The following is an 18,779-nucleotide window of genomic DNA, read 5'->3' on the forward strand; positions in this document are numbered from 1 at the left end:
TAAGAGACTTATCCAGTCTCATTTTCTTGCTAAACCTCCTCTTTGTGCGTCTTTTGGTTTTGGGAGAACACCTTACTCGGCTTGGCATCATACCCCGACCCTTATGGGTATTGGGTTGCACATTTGTTGCACCCTAGGGCTAAGTAGCTGTCCGGCCCGGCTGGGTGTTTTACCTTTGCCAAATATGCACAAGGTCTCTTTTTCCTTGTTAACATTTTTCTCTATCCTACCTATGTGTCTAAGAGACTTACCCAGTCTCATTCTCTTACTAAACCTCCTCTTTGTGCATCATTTGGTTTTGGGAGAACATCCTACTCGGCTTGGCATCATACCCTTACCCTTATGGGTATTGGGTTGCACATTTGTTGCACCCTAGGGCTAAGTAGCTGTCCGGCCCGGCTGGGTGTTTTACCTTTGCCAAATATGCACAAGGTCTCTTTTTCCTTATTACTTGTTGAACTTTATATTAGTTTGATAGTCCACTAGCATAGGAATCCGTCCTTAGTCTAGAGAGTCAATTCTCTTGTTCAGAAATCAAATTCTATCATCATAGGGGTTAGGATTCTATTCTACCTCTTATCAAATCATGTGTTTTTTCTATCCGCTCCTGCAAAGTATAGGATGCTGTCCAACCCTTGCAGAGCTGTGTTTCTGTTCTTTTCCCCCGCAAAGCATAGGATGCTGTCCAACCTTTGCGGGATATCAGGAGTCTGTCCTCCCCTTATGATGATAGGATTTGTCCCCCTTTAGTCAAAAACACTTAAAAACAACAAAAACATCTGAAAAACCAAAAATCTCAAAAATCTTGAGTCATTAGGAGTAGTTAGGAAATCTGTTCCGAACTACGTTGGCTTGATCCCTTTCAACAGGGTACGTAGTGCAGCTTGGGATCCACATCCCAAGTCCAGCCAAACCTTTAAAAATAAGCATTTTAAATCTTTCAAAATTACAAAAATCTTTTAAAATATTGTTTTTTTGAAAGGATCTTCCTCTAGAGTTAGGAGGTTGTCCTAGTTAGAGAGTTTTTGAGTCGGGAGTTGCTCCCTCGTTCGTTGTTTGTTTGTTGTGTGTTTTATTTGTTTGTGTTAGAGTTAGGAGTGAGTCCTAGCTAGGAGTTTTTACGCCTCCGTCCGGTCAGTTGGCGATCCACATCGCCAATTGATGACTAGGTCTAAGATGCGATAGATCCTACTGTTTTTCTTAGGATATACAGCCTAGCTACACATAGATTATAGGAACCACCTGCATTAGCTTAAGGCTAACCTGCATTTAGTTAGGGCATATAGGGTGTCCTAAAATCTATAATCCATTGGAATTTAAATAATCACACAAGAAGCTTTAAGAACTAGTCCGGTCTTTTAGATCGAGTCTAGGATAGAGGTCTAGATGTCTTAGGCATCATAGCTTAGAATAGGTGCGAAGAACTACGTTGCCTTGATTCTCGTGGAGGCGGGGATACGTAGGCTTCTTTGGATGAACATCAGATCATCTAAAGACTCGGGCCTATGTATAGATTAGAGTCTTAGGATTGTATGGTATCGAGTCATTTTCTATGTTTTGCAGTGTTTTCTTACTTTATTGCGCAGACCTTATGCTTTTAGCTGTAGCATGCATGTGTTTGCACACCAGAACTTAGACACCAATTTAGGTTTGACATTCATAACCTAGTTATTCTCAGGTGACACTTTTATTTCTTTTATGTGTGTTTATTATTCCTCCGAGACATGCATGATTAGATAGACGTCTTCTCGGAGATTTGTGTTCCCATTTCATATGATTTTCGCCCAAAACTCTTTAAAATTATTAAGTAAATGGCATAAGAGACCAGGTGTTTGCACTTGGGCGGATGAGGTGCTCTTTAGACCTTCCGAATTCGTAACCAGGCACGAACCTTATTTTATATCTCTGGTTATCCGTTGCAACAGAGCATAGTATGGGATCCAGGGCCCATTTGCCTTTTTCCTTGGATGGCGACTCTTTTTTGTTTAAGGTACGCCTCGAATCTGGGCTAGTCCCCGAATCGAGAGGTATCTCACCTTTTTATCGCCACTCATGCTGTGAGAGGCATTCTTCTTTCGAGAGTTCCTTGGTAGAGCTCTCCATTCACGTGGATGATCCATAGAGACCTTAGCGCGTGGGGCTCGTCCCTCACCGCCGCCTCTCCCGGATCGGGGTCCACAATGTTGTTTATCATTTTTGCCATTAATAAGTATCTCATTCTAAGTCTAATTTTGCAAATCTCTTAGAATCCCATTCATAGGATATTGTATCATTGTAATTATTTTATTTCCTATGAATTCACACACTTATCATGTACTCTAGAAGCTATTCATATCAATATGCATGATAAGATTGATTAGTTAAGCTATCATTGTTATATCAATAGCTTTCATGTTTGTCATGTCTCTTGACTCTTAAGTTTTTCCTAAGGCCAATGACGATTACTTAGGGGGAGAGCTTAATTGACTTATCTTTATATTTATATGGACCATTATAATGTGTTCACATTGTCCATTACCCCTGTAGTTGAGCTTTCATTGTGAATCTTACAATATACAAAAAAAAAACTACTGATCATTAACTGTGTTTGAATTTCCTTGTTAAATCTCTTATGATAATTATTTGGAGAGCTTAAATTGACATATCATTCATGTTCTCATGGGCCATAGAGTTAGTTTGTAGTATTTCTATATCCGTTCCATGTGCCCATCTTACATAGCTCCACATATGACCAAATATAAAACTGTCTTGCAAATGCAAATCATATCTCTAAGTGTTGCTTGTCCCTATTCCTATCATGTGTATTTCAAGATTGACTATCATATATTCATGATAGTTTCATAATAGAACCATAAAATGTTATATCATCTCAATCATTTTGCTTGTTATGCCATATTTTCTAGTGATCTATTGTGTATGCATAACAAAAATTTACGGGGAAGCTTAGCTGTCAAATCTTATATGATCATAGGTTTCATAGGATTGTGTCTAGAATGTTCATACTATTAAACACCCGTTGATTGTGCTTAAATTACATATCTTTCTCTGCATACTAAAAAAAAATGGGGCCTTGTCATGCTAAGCTTTAAACTTGCTTTAGTTCTTTCATGATAAGTATAACATGAGGTTCAAATTGTCATATTATTATTGTTTTATGGGTCATATGGTTGATTTACACTAGGTTTATTCATATACACCCAAAATTGAGCTAAAATGGAATGTCTCTTTGTTCTTCTTAACATAGGATTGCTTTATCTTGTGTTTATTCATTTCCTATGTTGATTGTTTCTTATCATGTCATATATGCTTTGATTTCAATTGGTAAATCATGATAAGAAGTTAGGGGGAGCATCTATACTCATTTTCATATCTTTGATGCTTTATGATTTGTGCTTTAATGTATATTCTTCCTTTTTATCGATGCTAAAAGGGAGGGAATTTGAGAAATTGATTAGATTCATAAGTCGTATGCATTTTATTCTATAATTGGTTAAATCTAACTTATGCATATGTTGAGGGGTAGTAGTCACTATTATCTTGCTTATCTAATCCCCATATAAGGATCCTCCCACCTATCTAATCAATTTGGTATGTCATCATAAAAAAGGGGGAGATTGTTAGCCCAAGGGTTCATCCTCTTATCTTGTTTTGATGATCAACAAATCCAAACTGATTAGTTCTTTATGGACTAATAGTTTGCCTTGAATGTTGTGCTTTAGATAGGTAATTCATATGATAATTCATATTAGCACACACACAGATGGCCTATACTTGAAGATGGATCAAACACAATGCAAATGAGCTAAAGCATACTTGGATCAAACATACCTTGGAGGATCAACCAAGGAGAAACTCAAAATTAGTCATCTCAAAGCATTGAGCAGATCGGAAGATCAATGAAGGCCAAAGCTTGTGGATCAACAACTTGTAAAGGAGCTTGAACCAAATGGTGGCATCATCATTGGAAGGTGTCAAGCAAAGAAGCTCAACCTTGCAATCCATGCACTCAAAGAGAAGATCAAGCAATGGCTACCTCAAGAGTTCATTCAAGAGAGTGGTAAAAAGGATAGATTGTATCACATATCTCTCTTGTGTTTTCTCTAGTCAAGGCACATCTTAAAACTCCTAAAAATATGTTTTTCAAAGAGACCAATAAGCTTAAACAATGACTTAAATGGACAAGTGAATGGCCATGGTGGTGTACCAACATGTTAGGACCCATATGGCATTCCATCACATTTGAACAAAAACCAAGTACTGAAGACCAACCTGGCCCAGCAACTAAATCCTATCTAAACTTGTTTAAAATGTTTTCAAATATTTTTAAAAATATTTTTAACATAGAGATCTCATTTTTTTTTCATATCCGTAGAGTATAAGGACATCAAAATCCGACAAGAAACAAAGGAGATATGAATTTTTCAAGTTGGACATTGATTGTTGGAAATCCAGTTTCGAAACTCCGAGAATTATTCTCGGAGCTTTTCTCGGAGCTCCGAGAAATGGTCTAGGTTCAAAAATGAACCTGTAACGGTCCACTCGGAACTCCGAGCGCGGACTCCAAGAAGACCGTTGGGGAGTCTAAAAAAAGGCATATCTTGACCTCCCCTATATATATGAACCTTGGGGCCTTTGGGAACTTACTTAATGGTTAAACCTAACATTCTTTGAGCATTTAAAGGCATATTTACTACATTCTACCAAGATTTTCACTCTCTCCTTCTCTCTTGTGCCTTGACTTTAGATTGTTCTTGAGAGACCTTAGAGCTTTTATTTGTTCATCATTTTCTTGAGTGAGAGTGAGGGATATTTATATGTAATCAGCCTATTAAGAGGCAAGTAAGCTACATCTTCAAGTCTTCATTGTATTTGGCAACAAAGGGCGCCGTAGAAGACCCTTAGAGCTTGGAAGCTCGGTTTGTATTTGGCGAAAGGGGCGCTGTATTTAAGTCCCTTGGAGCGGTGGTGCTCGTTGTAATCGGCCAGTGTGGCGAAGAAGATTATTAGTGGATTCCTCAAGAGATCAACTTGGGAAGAGTGGAGTATGTCTTGGGTTTAAGACCGAACCACTATAAAAATCTTGTGTGCAATCTTCTTCTCCATCTTGGTGCAATCTCTCACTCCCCCCTCTCACTTATATGTTTGCTTGCATTTTCTTATCTTTACTTAAGTGAGTGATCAGCATAGGCATTTATCATACATATCATTACCATTGCTAATTAGGCCAAATTACATTGTTAATTAAGTTTGTGAATCAACTTGAATTTTGAGCTTACACTAATTGTAATAGTCATTTAAGCTCAACTAACTAAACTTAATTAACTAAGGGATAAAACTAGGGTGATTTTGGAAAAAGTTTTTCAAAAGGTAAAAGTCTTCTAAACAACCTATTCACCCCCCCCCCTTTAGGTTGCCAAACCGAACTTATATTTGGATTTCAAAAATTAATCAATTTTCAGCAACAGTTGTTGGTTCCCAAGGCTCTCGTGGTCTACCATTCAAGTACACCATGGACCCTTGCATTCCGAGTGGCTCTTCGTGAGTTGTCTTTTAGGCTATATCATGGACCCACTGTCCTTGTTTATCCAAGGCTCTTCGTGGTCTACCATTCAAGTACACCATGGACCCTTGCATTCTGAGTGGCTCTTCGTGATTTATCTTTTAGGATGTATCATGGACCCACTATCATTGTTCATCCAAGGCTCTTCGTGGTCTACCATTCAGATACACTATGAACCCTTACAGTCTAAGTGGCTCTTCGTGATTTGTCTTTTAGGCTGTATCATGGACCCACTATCATTGTTCATTCTTGACTCTTCATGGTCTACCATTCAGGTACACCATGGACCATTGCATTCTAAGTAGCTCTTCGTGATCTGTCTTTTAGGCTGTATCATGGACCCATTATCTTTTTTATTCTTGGCTCTTCGTTGTCTATTATTCCGGTACACCATGGACCCTTGCTTCCTAAGTGGCTCTTTGTGATATGTCCTTTAGGGTATTCATGGAGCCACTATCCATTGTCATTCCATTCATCTCCATTACTTTTCATTGTTCCTGCTAGGCTCTTCGTGGCATATTGCTTCGGACCCCAGATTCAATGCTTGGCTCTTTGCGGTTTATTACCGTGAACCCTTGTTCCTGGTGGGCTCTTCGTGGCTTATTGCTACTGACCCCAGATTCAATGCTTGGCTCTTCGCGGTTTATTATCGTGAACCCTTGATTCTTGATGGGCTCTTTGTGGCTTATTGCCATGGACCCAGGATTATTGCTTGGCTCTTCACGGTTTATTGTCATGGACCCTTGCTTCCTTTCTGCTGGGCTCTTCGTGGCTTATTGCCATGGACCCTAGATTCATTGCGTTGCTCTTCACTGTTTGTCACCGTGGACCCTCGATTACTTCTTGGCTCTTCGTAGCTTATGGCTACGGACCCCCGATTTCCAGCTTCCTAACCCATCAATCACCTAATGTCTTTTCTGCGAGGCTCTTCGTGGCTTACTACCACGGACCCTCAATTCTTGCTTGCTTGGCTCTTCACGGCTTGTCACCGTGGACCCTTGATATTTGCTTGGCTCTTCGTGGCTCATCGCCATGGACCCTCGATCAAAATTTCCATTCAACTATTGTTCTTTCTTGTCTAGTTTGGTGGAAAGCTGGATCGCAACTCTATCTAGTTATTCTGCTGTTAGTAATGAAAAGTTAAGTCATGATCCGTTGTTCCGCAGTGTACCGCTACCCAAGTGCGGAGTCAGGTATACCTGTGTTATCGATGTGTTACCGAGTTATATGTCTGGTGGGAGGCTATCTCACTAATATGTTCTGAATGCCGAGTTATGTGTCTAACGTTTCACCAAATTACTTATAAGTCATGTTGAATGTTGAAATTTTAAAACCAAAATCCAAATTACCCATGAGTTAAAAGTCTGGAGAGAGGCTATCTCACCAATATGTCATGATTGTCGAGTTTACGAGTCTGGTGAAAACCATTTCACCAATATGATATGTTTTGCTGAGTTAAGAGTCAAAGAGAAGCTATCTCACCAATGCTTGCAAAGTTAAAGTTTAATGAAAAATAGTTTCACCAATATAATAAGTTTTTTCCGAGTTAGAGTCCGGTGAAAGGCTATTTCACCCATTTATTCTTGTGAATATCACTTTCAGAACCAAAAATTCAAAATTTGATTCTTCTCGATTTTGGGTCGGCCAAAATGTGTTATCTTGTCAGTTTTGCCATTCGTGTGACAAGCACACTCTGCCAAAGAGGGGCATATGTAGACACTGTGCCCGAAATATCATTGCCTGAAATTTAAAATGAAAAAAATATTGAAAGTGTCCAAGTTCCAATAGTTAGTGCTATATATATTTAAGGGAAATGATAAATGCGCACCTCTTCATTACTTGGGACACCCAGCAGCAATGTTCATGGCAATCAGCTCGTCCGAATCCTTCTGACGTGAAGTACATTAACCCCTCCGCAGTCATTGATACACTGTGCTGGGTGTCCCAAGTGATCAAAAGGGGCGGATATATCACTTCCCATTTAAATATCTCATTTGAAAAATATATTTAAATATCTAAGTAATTAATACCAACACCCTTATTTTGATGGTTGCATCTTTATTGATTTGCTAGGAAAACAGAATCCGATTTGGGAAAAAGGTGAAATCTACGGTCATGTCTGTCCCTTTTTTATTTTCCAAATGCAATCCCGTTTTCAAAGTGTTTTCCTGAAACTTCTTTCATGTTTCAATCCATAATTTCTTTCAAACCGGTCTCACCTGGTTATTTATTATCTGATGAACCACGAGTTGGCAACAACACCTATTTCATTGTTCGGGCTCTAGGGGGACGTTTCGACTTTGGTGGTAGGAAGAAATTTTATGGAAAAAATAAGGAATGGAAAAAAAATTCCAGAGTCTTGTAGAGGATTGAAAATCGAAATCCGTTGAGAGAAATGAACATTCTTCTTGTATTATTTTGCCATGGCCGCCTTTTCTAGTAGATTGTTGTCTACTAATCAGTCCACATTCCAACCCTCCTCCTCTTGCTGCCACCACGCAAAACGACTCCCTCCTCCTCCTCTCAATCGGCCCATTATCCCCCTCCGACCTATCTCCTCCTCCTTCTCCACCGTTCGATTTAACTCCCTTCTCCTTCCGATTCTGGGGTGCGGAAGGAATGAGAATCAAAATGGAACCAACAACAACAACGGTAGTAGTAGTGGTGGTGGTGGTGGTGGTGGGTGGAATCCCTTTGAATTCGAAGGCTGGTGGGATTCTTCTTCTTCGCCACACAAAGGTGCCTTCTTCTTCTTCTTCTTCATATTATTATTACTAGTGGGTTGCTCACAATTGGGTTGTGCCCTAGCAAGAACGTCACCTGAGGTCCTTTGGGAAGTGAGGGGAGGCAAGTGGACCAGGATCGTTGCCGATGATTCTAAGGATGCCTTTATCATCTCCACCATCGACGGTGGGGATAGCTCTTTCCAACGGTGGGGATTGAGTTCTTGGCGGTGGTGCATTCATCTTTTTCTGAGGCTGATGCTACCCCAGGGTTATCCCCACAGCGTAACTAGTGATTACTTGGAATATACTCTTTGGAGAGGGATCCAGGGTGTTGCCAGCCAAATCAACGGCGTCCTTTCCACCCAGGTGCTGCTACATCATATCCCGTTTTGTTTGACTTGGCATTGTTTGTGTTTGTAATAATTCCTCAAAGGATTATATTTTACATTGATGTATTACTTCTTAGGACAAAAGAAAGTGAATGACTATCAAGCTATCAAATACTTCTAACTCTCTCTCTCTCTCTCTCTCTCTCTCTCTCTCTCTGAATGTTAAATGCTTCTAACTATTTCAACTACTGTTTTCCTATCACATGGTTTACCACAGTTCCGTGACATCATATTTTTATGCTACAACTATTTGTTGACTTGCCGAGTTGTAATTAGCTATGAATATTTCTATCAATGTATACTTGCCTATTTTTTTCATTACATCCATAAGAGTTCTACAAGGGACTCCGGCATATAGCCGAGCTTGGGTAATGGATACTCCCACGTTTCCATGTAGCTAGAGAAACTGGGAAATGCTTCTCTTGGTTTCATTTGAAACTAGCGAAGCGTTCAAGCAGGTTAGTTCTATATGGTTTTGAATCTCCTTTTCCCCCAATTCTGGCCCATTTTCTCCACTTTCCACCATCACTATCACTGCTGTTCATTGTCATCGCTTGATACTATAGCCTCTCCCTCTCTCTATTTCTATCTTCTTCCAGACGCTCTTACTGTCTCTGTTCCATCACCTCTCTCCACTGCCTTTCATCACTGGCTATTACGATCTATGCTCCAAACCTGCAAAGGACCATACAGGATCCGTTCATCTGGAACAGACATTGTCAAATAAAATGGGTGGGCATTTGAACGGTGACAGAAACCGACTGGGGGGATTTTGTCCTCAATGTGATTGCAACATATTGGACTAAGTTCAAGCCAAATCGAATTGAAAAAATGTGCAAGGAGACAGGGGGGAAGCGATCATACAGCCATGAGCTTCAGTAGACAGTGACATAAGGATATTTTGGTCATTTTATTGAGAAAGCACAATTTTGGTCATTTTATCAAACTGGGGAGCCGAAGTAAGCAGTTCCCAGATTTCTATCATAAACCCGTGGAATCTCCTAACTGTAGGTTCCTCTGTTGGTCATTAAATGAATTCTCATATCATTTTCTTATCCAGAATGAAACTTTTTTTCTTGTCCAGGAAACTGTTTTAGCACAGATTTACTTTTCTATTTTATGCCCCCATATGCTATTGAAGCCAACTATTTTTTCTTATATACTTTTTTTAATTTGCTTTCCATTCAGGCTTTACTTTATGCTGTTGGACTGGGAAAAGGTGTGATTCCAACAGCTGCAGCTGTGAATTGGGTACTTAAGGATGGAATTGGCTATCTCAGCAAAATTCTATTATCAAAATATGGCCGTCATTTTGATGTTAATCCTAAAGGATGGAGACTATTTGCAGATCTTTTGGAAAACACTGCCTATGGAATGGAGCAATTAACTCCTGCATTTCCTCATCTTTTTGTTCTGATTGGAGCAGCTGCTGGAGCTGGTCGCTCGGCAGCTGCATTAATTCAGGTATGATATTTTGTAGTTGTAAAATACTTTCTCTAAAATTGTTATGATACTCACAGTGGATTTTAGCCTCCACATATCACTTATAATACCTATTTTTATGCTGCAGTAGTAATAAACTTCGTTTTTCTTTTCTTTTCATTACTCTTATGTGATTGAATGGGATTATGATATTGGTGATTGGAGATGTTGGCTTACATGCTTTTCAATACCTAACATAATGATTTATCTTTGTAATGATGTTTTATATCGAATGAGTGTTACTTTACAAGGATTGAAGTGTATACCCTTTTCGGGCTCTCTCAATCTTAACACCAAGAAAGATAAATTTCAACTTATCATAATCTTTCCTTATGCTCAATTTCAACTTCTGAATTCCAACAGTTTCAGTCTCAGTGTTTATGCCATCATAACATAGACCAAAACAAGCACCATGCTCATGTCTTTGTGATGGATAAATAGTGGTAAGATTTGCTAGGCATGTAATCCTATCTTCTGAGTGCTTGGTTGGGCCTGTGAAATCATGCACGGGGAGCTTGCTTAAGGCTATAAGTTGCCTCCTTCAAGTAACACACTGGATTTTCAGTCACCAATTTGATTGAGGGGCTAACCAAAAATGTGAGCCAGAGCTAGTAAGACCAATCGAATCGTGCTTGTCTTGACAACAGGGCTAAACTTTTCATCATAGTCCAATCCATGTTTTTTATTGTATCCCTTGGCCACTAAGTAAGCCTCCCACCAATCGACAATGTTGCATAGGCTTTGTTTTTGTTTAAATACCCACTTGCAGCCAACTGTTTTTTTTTTTTCTGATGGTCTGACAATTATCTCCCAATCATCATTCTTGTAAAGTACTCCCATCCCATCCTGAATATACTCCACCCACCTGTCTCTAGTGAAGCCTTTAATGGGAGAAGATGATTCAAACACGGTGCTCACCTTTTACCCGACCGATGGATGCTTTGTAGTAGGATATTAGTGGCGGAACTCCTCAGCTGCCAGATGTCGAGGAGTGCCTGAATGGAATATCATGTTTTTTTTTTAATGATACCTGAATGGGATATCATAGACAAGACAAATCTTGTGATATGATCATGGTTAACCGAAAAGAAATTCACATGAAGTGGTTTACTTTGAAGTTGTAGGGTGGGAAGAGGACGGAGGTGTTGCGGCGTGGGAGGGGGGGCGCTTGGGAGGAGGGGGAAGAGGGCTGGGGTGTGCCGCGGCAGGGCAGGGGGTGCCGCGGGGTGAGAAGAGGACGGGGGTGCCGCGGGGTGGGAGGAGGGGGAAGAGGGTGGGGGTGTGCCGCGGCGTGGGAGAAGAGAGGATCAGAGGAGGGGAGGTGCCGCATTGTGGGAGTGGAGGTGAGGGTGTGCTGCGGGAGTGGGAAGAGGGCGCGGGGGGGTGTCATGGCGTGGGAGAAGAGGGGAGGGGAGGTGACGCGGGGATGGGAGAAGAGGGGAGGGGGTCGCGGGTTACGGATAGGGTTAGGGATTGTCCGAGGGTTAGGGTTAGAGAGAGATGGAGATGAAGGAGAGAGGAGGGGTTGGTAATGGTGGTCCTAGGGGATTGAAACCCTAGGGCTCTGATACCATGTTAGATGAGAGGATGAGAGAAGAAAAGAGTGAGTTAGGAGAGTCCTCCCCCTCATGTGAGTATTTATATTAAAGGAGAGAAAGTACAAAGACAGCTATGCCCTTAGGTATTACACATGTATTCTAATAGACACAAAATCCTAAACTCTAGAAAATTTCTTGCGAGAGCGGGGGATGTTGAGAGTAGACCATTTTGCTCTTTGTATATCAACAGGGGAATCGGTGGACCATATCTTTTTACATTACAGATTTGCCAGGGAGGTGTGGAGTAACATTTTAAGTAGGTTTGGAATGTGTTGGGTGTTCCCCTCAACGGTTCCAGATCTGTTAGAGGGGTGGTTGTTAGTGTCTTGGAAGAAAAAAGGCAAGATTCTTTGGAATGTTTGCCTTTTAGCTACTTTGTGGGTTCTTTGGAAAGAACACAATGACAGGGTCTTTGAAGGCGTTGTAAAATCCTCTTCTTTCGCATACATGAAAGTGATTCCACTAACGGTAGCTTGGGTGACATCTCACCATTCCTTTAATTTTGTCTCGGTTTTTTTATCTATGGAATGGATGGAGGGAGATCTGCTTCAGCTCAAAGCATCATCAAGTGATTGTTCAAAATTGGGAACCCCCTCCTCAAGGCTTCTTGAAGCTAAATTTTGACAGTTCAAGCTTGGGAAACCCAAGTCCGGTGGAATTGGTGGATTCCTTAGGGACGATGGGGGATTAGTCTTATGGGTGTTTGCAGGGCCTATAGGGGTTGCACATGCTAGTGACGCAGAGGTGCGTGTTGTCCATCAAGGTATTAAGTGTTTGGACAAGGAAAGCTTGAATAGGGTGATTGTGGAGGGCGATTCCCTCAATGCCATTTGTTGGCTTAGAGGCTCTCATGTGCCACCTTTGAGATTTGCGCAGTGGTTTGATGAAATCCAAGATCGTGTGGTTGGGTCCTTGATTGTCTTTAATCATGTGCAAAGTTTGCCAATTGTGCAGCTGACGGCCTGGCAAGGGTGGGGTCTGAAAAGGAGGTACTTGAGATGTTTGACTTCCTTACCCCATGATCCGGTTCTCATTGTTTGTATTTTTTTTTCTAATGATGCTATTGTATATCTCTTGGGGTTGACCATCTCAGTCCTTTCCTTATTCTTGAATGAATTTGCTGCCATTCAAAAAAAAGAAAAATCCTAACAAAAATAAAAACTAAACATGCTGTGAATAGTACCGTGAATAGTATCTTTCAAAAAAAAAAGTACCGTGAATAGTGTTTTGAATAGTAACCCTAACTAAAACACTATCCCATCCCAATTACATTAAAACTAAAATACCAAAAAAACATTATGCCCCTCCTAAAATAAAAGTCGTGTCTCCTAAGTACAAGAAGCCGACCTCAACTAGTTTGGGGCAAAGTCTTAGTTGAGTTGAGTTGTCCTAAGAACAAGAGAGAAAAAAAACTAAAGCACTAATAATGGGCCCCATCACCATATTTGCCCTCTTTTTTATTTTTGAAGTATGGTCCCCATCATCTTATCTATAAACATTGTTATTAGGTTGCATACTTTAAAAGTTGAAAATTATTCCTTCTCAGGCTGCTACGAGGAGCTGTTTCTATGCAGGCTTTGCTGCTCAAAGGAATTTCGCCGAGGTAAACCTGTTTCCCTTTAGTTAATTCAATTTTCCACGCCTCTACACTTGCACTGAAATGAAGAAACCTCATGGTGTTATGTTTTGTCTTGTTTGTCTTTGGTGGTTTATCAAGTGGCATCAACCATAGCTCCTTTCCTTTGTATTCTATTTCCAGCTTGAAAGTTTTCTAGTTCAGTTGGTCATTCAGATTTGTGCTTTTTTCTAAGTTTAGTATTTATGGCAGGTAATTGCAAAGGGTGAAGCTCAAGGAATGGTGAGCAAGTCTCTTGGTATTATGCTTGGGATAGGCTTGGCTAACTACATTGGCTCCTCGAAATCATTAGCTGTTGCTTCTTTCAGTTTAGTTACTGGGGTCCATATGTTTTGCAATCTGAAGTCATATCAGTCTATTCAGATAAGAACTCTGAATCCATATCGTGCAAGTAATTTTTTCATCTCCCTTCTTTCACTTTTCATATATTTTCTGCTCATGAAATGGTATGCAAATTTGCAGAAGCTGGGAATCAACTCCCAATGACCATCACATTTTCTACTTTCTTATGTGTGTGCAGGCGACACAAGATTGACAACCTCATTATTTAATATGAACACACCTTAGTTGTCAATTTCATTTCGGTGAGCATTTCGTTTTGCTCACTGGAATGGTACATTTCGCTCATTTGAGTCATTTCATTCCGATTTCGGTCGAAACTTTTCGTTCCACTACGATGAGGGAAATTTTTTTTTAATAGTTAAAAATATGAAAAATATTAAAAGTTGTTAGAAAATATAAGAAACAACTAAATGAACAATATGTAAAAGATCCAACATTAGATTTTTTTTTACTGGACTTTTAGGATTTAATCATGTTTGGACATAATAGAATTTAGTAGAATTTATGAATTTTTAAAATTAGAAAAATACCCCACCATTTGGAGGTTAAGATTTTGACCCCGACCCTTTTTTCGAAATTTGCACTAGAACTAGAGAGCTTACTTTTATTCTTTTAGATGTGGGTCTTGAAACTATTTTTAATAGATCCAAATGAGGGGTATTCCGTTATTTACATGTAAATCTTAAGTAAATGGACATTTATTTAAATGACTTTACATGTAAATATTAAGAAGAGAAGAGAACCAAGAAGAGGCAAGGAGAGTAGAACAAAAAGAAAACTAAATGGACAAATTTCGGACGAAATCCCGAATTTGACGAAATTCCGGATTTCGGTGAATTTCGTCCAAAATTTCCGAGATCGAACGAAATCCGGAACGAAACATTATTTTGGTCATTTCATTCCGGTTTTCGAGCGAAACTGAAATGTTTCGGCCATTTTGGCCGAAATGAAACGAAATTGACAACTGGTTTCTTTACTTACTAAACAACATTTATATCTACAAGTAAAAAATGTTTCGGCCATTTTGGCCGAAATGAAACGAAATTAACAACTGGTTTCTTTACTTACTAAACAACATTTATATCTACAAGTAAATTTTTTACTATCCGAACTTAATGTCGGGGATGTTTCGACCATTTTGGTACTTCTTTTCTATGTTATGGTCATCTCATGTTCTCTCTCCAGACATTAATGTAGTCGTTGAAAAATCTCAATAGAAACTGTGTGGAAAAAAATTAAGGATTAAATATGTGATTGTAAAACTGGTTTCTTTACTTACTAAACAACATTTATAAGATCGGATCAGCAAGAATTTGGAATGAGAAAACAATTTCCTCAACTCTATAGTGGTACTGAGTGAGACTTACAAGATTTATATGGGATTGTTAATAGTTCTTGTTAGTGAAGTGAGGAATATGATGATTTTTGGCAATGATGTGATCCTCAGAAGTCAAGACGAAATGAAAAACCTGTTAGAGAAATCTCACCGTTGGATGAGATCACTGTATCTCAGAATTGGATCATCATGTGTTAGATTAGGCAACTAGACTGGATAAGGTACTTTGGCCAGATTAGGATTATTCTTATCTTTTTCTATTTCCATCTCTATCATCATCTTGCTATGTTTATATCTTTGAGTGTTCAATATATGTGTACCTGAAAAGTGACCCATTTCCATGAGGATCGATATCCAAAACCAGCTCATGAGGACTCTCCCATCAAGGCCCATATGCCCATTGACGCAATGGTCCATTGAGACCCATTGGTTTTCAAAAGCCCAATTCACGGCCCATCTTGAAAGTGACACCCTCTTCTGCATCACTGACAAACGTCAGTCATCGGCAGACGCTCAACAATAGATCAACATTCGACAGTGTGCATGAAACCGGAAGATTTTACTTTTCTTATGGGGCCATTTTATCGTACAAAAATGTATGTTGTTTTCAAACCGCTTACGTTTGAGTGTTGTTTTGGAGAATATGAGATCTCACCATTGGATAAGATCTCCAGAGCTCACAATTAGATCATCTGGGTGTTAGACTAGGCAACTATACTAGCTGAGGTAGCTAAATTAAATTAGGGTTATTAATCTTTAATTATTTCCGTACCTGTCATCGTAGTTGTAAATTTCGTTTCGGTGAGCATTTCATTTTGCTCACTCGAATGGTACATTTCAATCATTTCGGTCATTTTGTTCCTATTTTGGTCGAAACGTTTCGTTCAGCTGCACGAACGGAATTCTTTTTCCGTCCGTGTTCTCAGATCTACTGATGTTAATAGTGGTTGACCATTATATCAGTTGGATGTGAAGAATGCTTTCCTTTATGGCGATCTGACTAAGGAGGTATATATGGAGCAACCTCCTGGGTATGTTGCTCAGGAAGAGATGTGTTCCTCCGTTTGTCACCTTCGGAAAGCAATTTATGGGCTGAAACCAAGGTTTTAAATTTCGACCGAAATCCGAAATTTCGGGTTTCGGTCGAGAACGAAACCGAAATTGGCTATACACGAAACCGTATAAAATTTCGGTCGAAATTTCAAAATTTCGTTTCCCGGAAATTTCGGCCAAAATTTAAGGGATTTATCCCAAAAGGTAGATTTTTTCTGTTAAATAATAGTTTTCCGAAATTTCAGTAGAAATTTTCTATGGAATAAAATAATATTTTCATTGATTTCGCCCGAAATTTCGGCCTAAAATTTCGGTTTCGATGAGGACCGAAATCACTCCTGAAATCGAAATTTAAAACCTTGGCTGAAACAACCTCCGAGGGCATGGTTTGGGAGGTTCGGTGGTGTAGTTCTGCGATTTGGCATGAAACAGTGTGCGGTTGATCACTTTGTTTTCAGCTATCAGTCCACTGCCGGATATATCTTCTTGATAGTATACGTGGATGATATTGTGATCACGGGAAATGACTAAGTTGGTATACGGAGATTAAAGACTTTCCTCCATGGAGAGTTTTCCACCAAAGACTTAAGATTCCTCAAATATTTCTTGGCATTGAGGTAGCACATTCTTGTTATGTGCTTTCTCTGTGACAGATTCTCTGTCACAGAGAAAGTATACTTTAGACATATTAGCGGAGACAGGCTCTATGGGGGTAAAACTTGCATCCACACCTATGGATCCTAATGTCAAACTCCTTCCAGATCAAGGAGACTTGTTGGATGATCCATGACGATGTAGGAGATTAGTTGGGAAGCTGATTTATTTGACAATTACTCATCATGATATCTCGTTTCTCGTTTGTTGTAGAAGTTGTTAGTCAATTTTTGAATTCTCCTCCCACATCCCATTGTGCAGCAGTAATTTAGATCAGCGGGTACTTGAAGGTTACCCTAGGAAAAGGACTGTGCTTCAAGAGAAATGGTCGTGAAAGAATAGAGGGGTTTACTGATGTAGATTGGGCAGGTCTCTAGCAGACATTAGATCTACAACTGGCTATTGTACCTTCGTTGGAGGTAATATGGTATCTTGGAGAAGTAAAAAGCAAGATATTGTGTCCAAATCCAGTGCGGAAGTAGAATACACGGCTATGTCAAATACAAGTGGAGAATTGATTTAGTTACGCCTTTTTTCTATCTGAGATTAGTCTTTCATCTCTAGATCCAGCATGATTATATTGTGATAACAAGTCTACGATTCATATTGCCACTAACCTAGTCTTTCATGAGCGAACCAAACACATTGAGGTAGACTGCCACTTCATTCGTCAAAGAATTCAAAGAGGCGAGATATGCACTATGTTCACTCGATCAACAGACCAACTTGCAGTTGTGTTCACTAAACCATGAGGGCCCGCTAGGTTAAATGATTCTTGTAACAAGCTCGGAATGTATGATATATACATTCCAGCTTGAGGGGAGTGTTGGACTCACCACTCATTAAGGGTATTCTGGCCATTGAGTGTTGGACACACACACACACACATATATATTATTTTCGTGTGGAGGGATCTCTCATACTCATGCCATTTTCTATCTCTTCTCTTATCTATCTCTCTTTCTCTCTTTAACTCTCTGTCTCTCTTCCAACCATGTAGTAATCTAACAATTTCATTTTAAATTAAGTAGTACACCTTTGCCGGAACTTGAGGTTGTAATAGATAAACACCAGGTCATTCAATCTCTGGTGCTCCAACCTATTTCTCTTTGTGGAGTGGATGTGTTCGAAGGTGCTCCAGTTCCTTTCGCATCCAGTCGCACTATAGGTCTGACTGAAAATTCTGACGGCGGACATCATTTCCGAACTGATTCCACTATGCAACTGTAAAGTAACCAATAGTTTAATTTATTTGTTGAAAGTTTAAATGAAGTAAACTTAATTAAATCTACAAATCAAATAAACATGGTCCCAACTTGTCTCAGTTGCGGATTGCAAGCTTCATTCCAAACACACCGGCAGCCTCTCGATAGTTCTGAATTTGATTGTTGATGATGTCATGTGCAACCTCATCAGCTACTAATCAAGTAACGCATTCCATCAAGCCTTTAGTGACTTCATTATGCTAGGAAAAGGTAGGACTGAAAAAGAGAGCAAGGTTAAGGAAGTATCCCACTGCATGGAGGGGACTGTGAAGTTGTCTATCTCATCTTTGGTCTATAATCCTCTAGATGGGCATATAATCTAATTTTTTCTTTAACCTAGCCTTTATGTTTTCCATGGCACTATCCATGGCCTCATCTAGGAACCCATCGCCGGTTTGTATTGTTGATCTACCAAACATAACACTCTCACTAAAGGCTCGCTGATGTTGAAAATATATTTATAATTATCCCAAAAAGATTTGTCCAACACAATATTAACTATCTCTTCACTCAATGGTTGTTAGACAAACCTACTAGTACTATACTCGTCAGACACGAACATTTGTTGAAGTGCTTTCCGATTTAACACCGGACTTTGTATGCATATGAAATTTGTAGCAAATCTGGTCCACGCAAGAAGACACAAGTTCCTCGTACCTATGAACTTTCTCATCAAATTCAAGAGGGCTCCATGGTTGTATATAAACTTTGTAACCTTTCGAGCCCTCTCAATTGTGG

At 39.6% G+C, this 18,779-nt stretch overlaps 1 protein-coding gene across 4 annotated transcripts in view; it reads left to right on the forward strand.

The window, feature by feature from the left end:
• Positions 1 to 7,752: 7,752 nt before the first annotated feature.
• Positions 7,753 to 18,779, forward strand: part of RUS1 (root UVB sensitive-like protein (Protein of unknown function, DUF647)) — a 68,443-nt gene continuing 57,416 nt past the window's right edge. Inside the window, exons 1-5 of one of the 4 annotated variants that reach the window (XM_077366245.1) lie at positions 7,758 to 8,652; positions 9,864 to 9,894; positions 10,024 to 10,139; positions 13,302 to 13,358; positions 13,584 to 13,782. In XM_077366245.1, coding sequence (XP_077222360.1) covers positions 7,984 to 8,652; positions 9,864 to 9,894; positions 10,024 to 10,139; positions 13,302 to 13,358; positions 13,584 to 13,782 — 1,072 coding nt within the window. In that variant the 5' untranslated portion in view covers positions 7,758 to 7,983. Of the gene's footprint in view, positions 8,653 to 9,863; positions 10,140 to 13,301; positions 13,359 to 13,583; positions 13,783 to 18,779 lie in introns of all 4 variants that reach the window. The other 3 variants (XM_077366244.1, XM_077366246.1, XM_077366242.1) reach the window with 3 other exon arrangements.

Source organism: Tasmannia lanceolata, unplaced genomic scaffold, assembly GCF_043159265.1.
Source record: "Tasmannia lanceolata isolate RefF3 unplaced genomic scaffold, GAP_Taslan_0.1 ptg000023l, whole genome shotgun sequence".
Classification (NCBI taxonomy): Eukaryota; Viridiplantae; Streptophyta; class Magnoliopsida; order Canellales; family Winteraceae; genus Tasmannia; species Tasmannia lanceolata.